The 5856-nt window shown below is 54.8% G+C and overlaps 1 protein-coding gene across 1 annotated transcript in view; it reads right to left on the reverse strand.

Moving 5' to 3' along the window:
- The window catches only part of LOC103250970 (mitoguardin 2-like), a gene marked incomplete at its 3' end in the record, with an annotated part of 10915 nt that overhangs the window by 4754 nt on the left and 305 nt on the right, over positions 1 to 5856 (reverse strand). The window contains exon 2 of the mRNA XM_021708315.1: positions 1841 to 2080. Within this exon, the coding sequence (XP_021563990.1) occupies positions 1841 to 1936 (96 nt within the window). The remainder of the gene's footprint in view (positions 1 to 1840; positions 2081 to 5856) is intronic.

Raw genomic sequence — 5856 nt, forward strand, 5'->3', positions numbered from 1 at the left:
AGCAGAAGAGGGACTGGGAGGCAGCTACCACCGGAAAGGGAAACTGATCATCCTCACTGAAACACAGCACGTGCTGAGTAGAAGAGGGACTGGGAGGCAGCTACCACCGGAAAGGGAAACTGATCATCCTCACTGAAACACAGACCGCAAGACGTACAGACAGCAAAATGCCAGTGCGGGTGTCCCCAGCACTGTCAGCCACGGTTATACCAGTTGTAGTGAGTAGGCACCTACCAGGCCAGGCACTGCACCAGGACCTGACCCGTGGTATCTGTCTGGATCACCATTATCTTCCAGACAAGGAACCTGAGGCTGATGTGGGTTAAGACACATGTTAAAGGCAACAGACAGACAGAAACTGCAGCTGGGCGCAATGGCTCATGCCTGTAATCCCAGCACTTTGGGAGGCCAAGGCAAGATGATTGCCTGAACCCAGAGGTTTGAGACCAGCCTGAGCATCTTGGCAAGACCTCATCTCTGCAAAAAAAAGTAAAAAAAAATTAGCCGGGTGTGTTGGCACATGCCTGTAGTTTCAGCTACTTGGAAGGCTGAGGCAAAAGGATCACCTGAGCCCAGTAGGTCGAGGCTGCAGTGGCCGTGAGCGTGTCACTGCACTCCAGCCTGGGCCACAGAGTAAAACTCCAACTCAACAAAAAGAAAGAAAGAAATTGAACCCAGGTCTGCCGAATCCCATTTCTCTTTCTTTTTTTTTTTTTTGAGACACGGTCTCCCTCTGTCACCCAGGCTGGAGCAGACTGATGCAATCCAAGCTCACCAGTGAGGAAATCTGTCATCAGGACACAGTCTACAATCTGCTAGTCAATCTACTAGTCAGTATAGCGTCTGTCTGTCTCTTCCTCTACACTGGAGTAGGACAGGGTCTCTCTCTCTCTCTTTTTTTTTTTGAGACAAGGTCTTACTCTGTTGCCCAGGATGGAATGTAGTGAGATGATCAAGGCTCACTGCAGTCTCAACCTCCTAGGCTCATGTGATCCTCCCTCCTCAGCCTCCTGAGTAGCTAGGACTACAGGCATGCATCACCATAATTGGTTAATTTTTAAATTTGGGTTTTTTTTGTAGTGATGGGATCTCACTATGTTGCCCAGGCTGTTCTCAAACTCCTGGGCTTAAGCAATCCTCCCACCTCAGCCTCTGAAAGTTCTGGAATTACAAGCATGAGCCATGGCACCCAGTCTCTGACCCCTGTCTATACACTTCCTACAGCTGCACCCTCACTCTCTGCCCACTAGCCTGGGAGACCCTTAGGGGGACTGTATCCCATAGGGCAGAGAGCTTTAGGAAGGGCTAAGAGGCCCAGTCAGCCACAAACATTTGAGGTTGGGAAAGGTAGGACTGACACCTTTTAAGGATGAGAGGTCACGAAGTAAAGAGGTCACGGAGGTCAAGAGGTCACAGAGTCTTAGGGTGAAGGGTAGGCTCAAGGACCCAGTCTACTACCCAGTTCTTCCCATTCTACTCAAGGAGGAGGTACCCGATGGCTGGGGCAGAAATAATGAGGTTTCCTGGATGTAGAGGGACCCTGGGCTGAGCATCTGAGAGAAGTAATGGACAGGAACACAACCCACCCCAAACCTTTTTATTTTATTGTAGTTTTTTCAGAGACCAGGTCTCACTCTGTTGCTAACCAGAGTGCAATGACATACCTGGCACTACAGGCATATACCACCACAACTGGCTAATTTTTTTTTTTCTTTATATAGATGGAGTCTCACTATGTGGTCCAGACTGGTCTTGAACTCCTGGGCTCAAACGATCCTCCTGCCTCAGCTTCCCAAAGTGCTGAAATTATAGGCATGAGCCGTTGCACCCCAATCCTTACCTGCCCAAATGTCGTGTACAGGAACACAGGGATCTCAGCCACTGTCATGGCCAGGGCCTGGATCATGGACATGCCCTCAGTCCTCCGGAACGCCATAGCAGGACAGGCACCCCAGGCAAGAGCCCTCAGGGTCGGGAGCTTCCAAGGAGAACGTCTTCAACTGGTTGTCAGCTGGGTCTTGGGCACCGTCCACACCCCAGAAGGACAGGGATACACATACCAGAGGGTCCCTCCACAGAGCTAAGAAACAGATGACCAAGTCAGACACAAGAATACACACACAGGACACACAGAAATGCACGCATAAGCGCCCTTAGGGGATGAGGTGGGAGCCCCTACATCTAGAATACCAGCCTGGACCAGGCCTGGTATATGCCAGTTAGCAGGCAGTCAAACACCCCACAGACCTCTGCCTGCCATGAGCCCTGGGAGTGGGAACATTCCTGGCCTGCTGGCCCAGGAGAGGACTTAGGGCCTGGAGATGGAGGGTCACTCTCAAACTTGGAACTGTCTGCCACATTTTCCCAATCTTTTTTTTTTAAGTTGGAGTCTCACTCTGCATACCACCAGTCCCAGCTAGTTTTTGAAACTTATTGTATAGATGAGGTCTCGCCAAGTTGCCCAGGCTGGTCTCAAACCCCCAGGCTCAGGTAATCCTCTCTCCTTGGCCTCCCAAAGTGCTGGGATTACAGGCTGACCCACCTTTCCAATCTTTTAAAACCCATAGGCTGAGCTGGGCTTGGTGGCTCACCCTGTAATCCTGCGCCTTTGGGAGGCTGAGGTGAGAGGACTGCCTGAGCTCAGGGGATTGAGAACCGCCTGGGCAACTTGGCGAGACCTCATCTCTACAATAAATAAAAAATTAGCCGGGAGTGGTAGCGCGCACCTGTAGTTCCAGCTACTTGGAAGGCTGAGGCGCAAGGATCGCTGGAGTCCAGCAGGTCGAGGCTGCAGTGGCCGGGAGCGGCCACTGCACTCCAGTCTGGGCGACAGAGTGAGACTCCAACTCAAAAAAACAAAACAAACAAAAAAAGCCCCAAAAAGCCACAGGCTGTAGGGTGTGATGGCTCATGTCATAATCCCAGCACTTTGGGAGGCTGAGGTGAGAGGACTGCCTGAGCCACAGGTTCTAGACTAGTCCAGGCAACTTGGTGAGACCTCATCTCTACAATAAATCAAAAAATTAGCCAGGTGTGGTGTCATGCGTCTGTAGTTCCGGCTATTTGGAAGGCTGAGGCGGAAGGATCGCCTGAGCCTAGCAGGTGGAGGCTGCGGTGGTCATGAGCGTGCCCCTGAACTCCAGCCTGGGAGATAGAGCAAGACTCCAACTCAAAAAATAAAAAAAAACCCACTGGCCATTTGCTAACCAAAACTCTCAGGCCCCAGACTGAGATCACTGCGTCTTTTCCCACAAAGCCAAGAACGTTTTCTTTCCTGTGAGCTATTTTGAAAACAGCAGAACATCTCTCCAGATAACAAAAGCTACTGTACATTGTATGTATACTTTGCACTTGAGTTCTGTACGTACATCACCTCATGGAAGCGTTGCAATCCTGTAAAAGTTATGCCACCCACCTTCCGCCCTTCCTAAAAAGGAAACTGAGTCTCACAAGGCTAAGTCTGGAGTCCAAAGTCATACAGCTTATATATGGTGGAGTCAGGTTTTGGGCCAAAGTCTGGTGGACTCTAGACTCTGTGCTCCACACAGCCCTTTTGTTAAATGTGACACACAGCAGGAAGTGGCAAGTCCCCAGCAGAACCACAAAGGATGAGGGAGCTTTCCCTGGACCTTCTGGGGCTGCCCTCCATGGTGCCCCCACTGCCCCATCTCAAGGCCAGGGGCTAAGTGGCTTGGTCACACATAGCCCAGACTCCAAGACCCTGCAGGGTGCTCCCCAACCACCAGCACCAAGCCCACAGATGCCTCCAAGGTCTCCTGGGACCTCAAGCAGAAGGAACACGCAGCCCAGGACAGACCCTGTCTCCCTGGGAAGGCAGCCAGAGTCACTGGGCCAGCACGAAAAACAGCTTATCCCCAGGGAGGGGTGAAGGACGAATGATCCCATCAGTGCAGCTCTAGGCCTGGGGGTGTGGGGGCGGCCAGGGTGACGTTCTAGGGCTACTAGGGCTAAGGAAACCGTCTGTCATCAAGGGGAGGAGACACCCTGCCGTGAGGCTGCAAATCCAACTATGTAAACTCTGGTGTTCAGGGGCTGGTTAACACTGTAAGCTACTCCTCCCCTGCCCGGCCCGGCTCAGGCCTCAGAAGGGAAGACAAGAATGTTAGGCGATCAGCAGCTACTGTTTCCCGAGTGCTTGTTCCAGGTCAGGCTCAGACAGGCTCTCCCTCAAAAGCTAAGTCTACTCACTTGCAGAACCCTCATGATAATCAAGGATTAGCTCAAGGATGGGGAACACTGAGGCTCTGAGAGGGGAGCAGCCTGCCAGAGGTCACAGAGGATGTGCCCAAGCTGGGACTTGAACTAGCTCTGGGGATCTCAAGGCTGAAATGGTGGTACCTAACCACTGCTCCCTCCAGGCCATATCTGAAAGGACATCTGGGCCCCTAATTGAGAAGCCCATATGAAGTTATAAAGATAAGCCTGGGCCGATGCAGTGGCTCATGCAGTAATCCCAGCGCTTTGGGAAGCCAAGGCAGGAGGATTGCTTGAGCCCAGGAGTTTGAGACCAGCCTGGACAACACAGCAAGACTCCATCTCTACAATAAATAAATAAATAATTAGCTAGGCATGGTGGGTGGCGCATGCCTATAATTCCAGCTACTTGGAAGGCTGAGGCTGAGGCGGTGGGATTGCCTGAGCCCAGCAGGTCGGGGCTGCGATGGCTGTGAGCGTGCCACTGCACTCCAGCCTGGGAGACAGAGTGAGACTCCAACTTTATTTTTTATTTTTTGAGTTGGAGTCTCACTCGCTGGCCCAGACTGGAGTGCAATGGCCGCTTCCGGCCACCACAGCCTCAACCTGCTGGGCTCCGGCGATCCTTCCACCTCAGCCTTCCAAGTAGCTGGAATTACAGGCATGCGCTACACCCGGCTGATTTTTTGATTTATTGTAGAGATGAGGTCTCGCTGCCCAGGCGGGTCTCGAACCCGCGGGCTCAGGCAATCCACTCACCTCAGCCTCCCAAAGGCGCGGGATTACAGGCTGAGCCACTGAGCCCGGCCAGACTCCAACTTTAAAAAAAAAAAACAAATGAGCCCGAACACAGGTCCACAGGTGGGACGGGGTTGGGAGGTGGAGACGGAGGCCTGGTGTTTGCAGGGGTGTCCAGAGCAGCCTGCACTCTCCCCACCAAGAGGAAAAGCAACAGGTGCGAGGTAACACCACCAGCCCCCAAGGCCGCTCCACTCCAGGGATGGACCCAAATCCAGCCCACCCACACCCTGTCCGTTCCCTGGCACCACCCACCCGGTCGGCACAACGAAAGGCCCATGGCGATGCCCGCCCCTCAAGTGGACACTGCCAACGCTGTGCAGGGCCTGGCCCCACCGGGGCAGCCACCTCCTCCTCCCACCCCCGCCAGGCACTTGCAACACCCCCAGCCTGGACACCTCCTCCCCGGTCCCGGACAGCCCCACTGATGACTCTGCCGGGCAGCGCCTGCCCCTTATGCCGCGACCCCAGTCACGTCCCGGCCCAGGCACACTCCTCGACCCAGCCTCCCGGTCACCGCCGCCTGGACGCCCCGCGGGTCCCATCGGTCGGGCACGGGGCATTCCCGCTCTGGGCCTCAGCGACACCCCGTCTTGGGCAACGGTTCCTCCCACCCCGGACCCACAGCCCGTCCGTGCGCAGCCCAGGTGAGGCCCCCAGAATACCCTTGGGCACCACCCGGGCACCCTCCGGCGCCGCCCACGACCCGCAGTCCTGCACCTCTCGCCCCGCCTGCTTCCCCGGCCCGCGCCCCGGCCCAATCCCCGCGGCGTTCCGGGCCGGGGCTTCTCCGCCCCGACCCGGGCACCTCCTCGTTCCATCCCGCGGCAAGGCACCCTCTCG

Source organism: Carlito syrichta, unplaced genomic scaffold, assembly GCF_000164805.1.
Source record: "Carlito syrichta isolate Samal-C Ts95f unplaced genomic scaffold, Tarsius_syrichta-2.0.1 Scaffold135753, whole genome shotgun sequence".
NCBI lineage: Eukaryota > Metazoa > Chordata > Mammalia > Primates > Tarsiidae > Carlito > Carlito syrichta.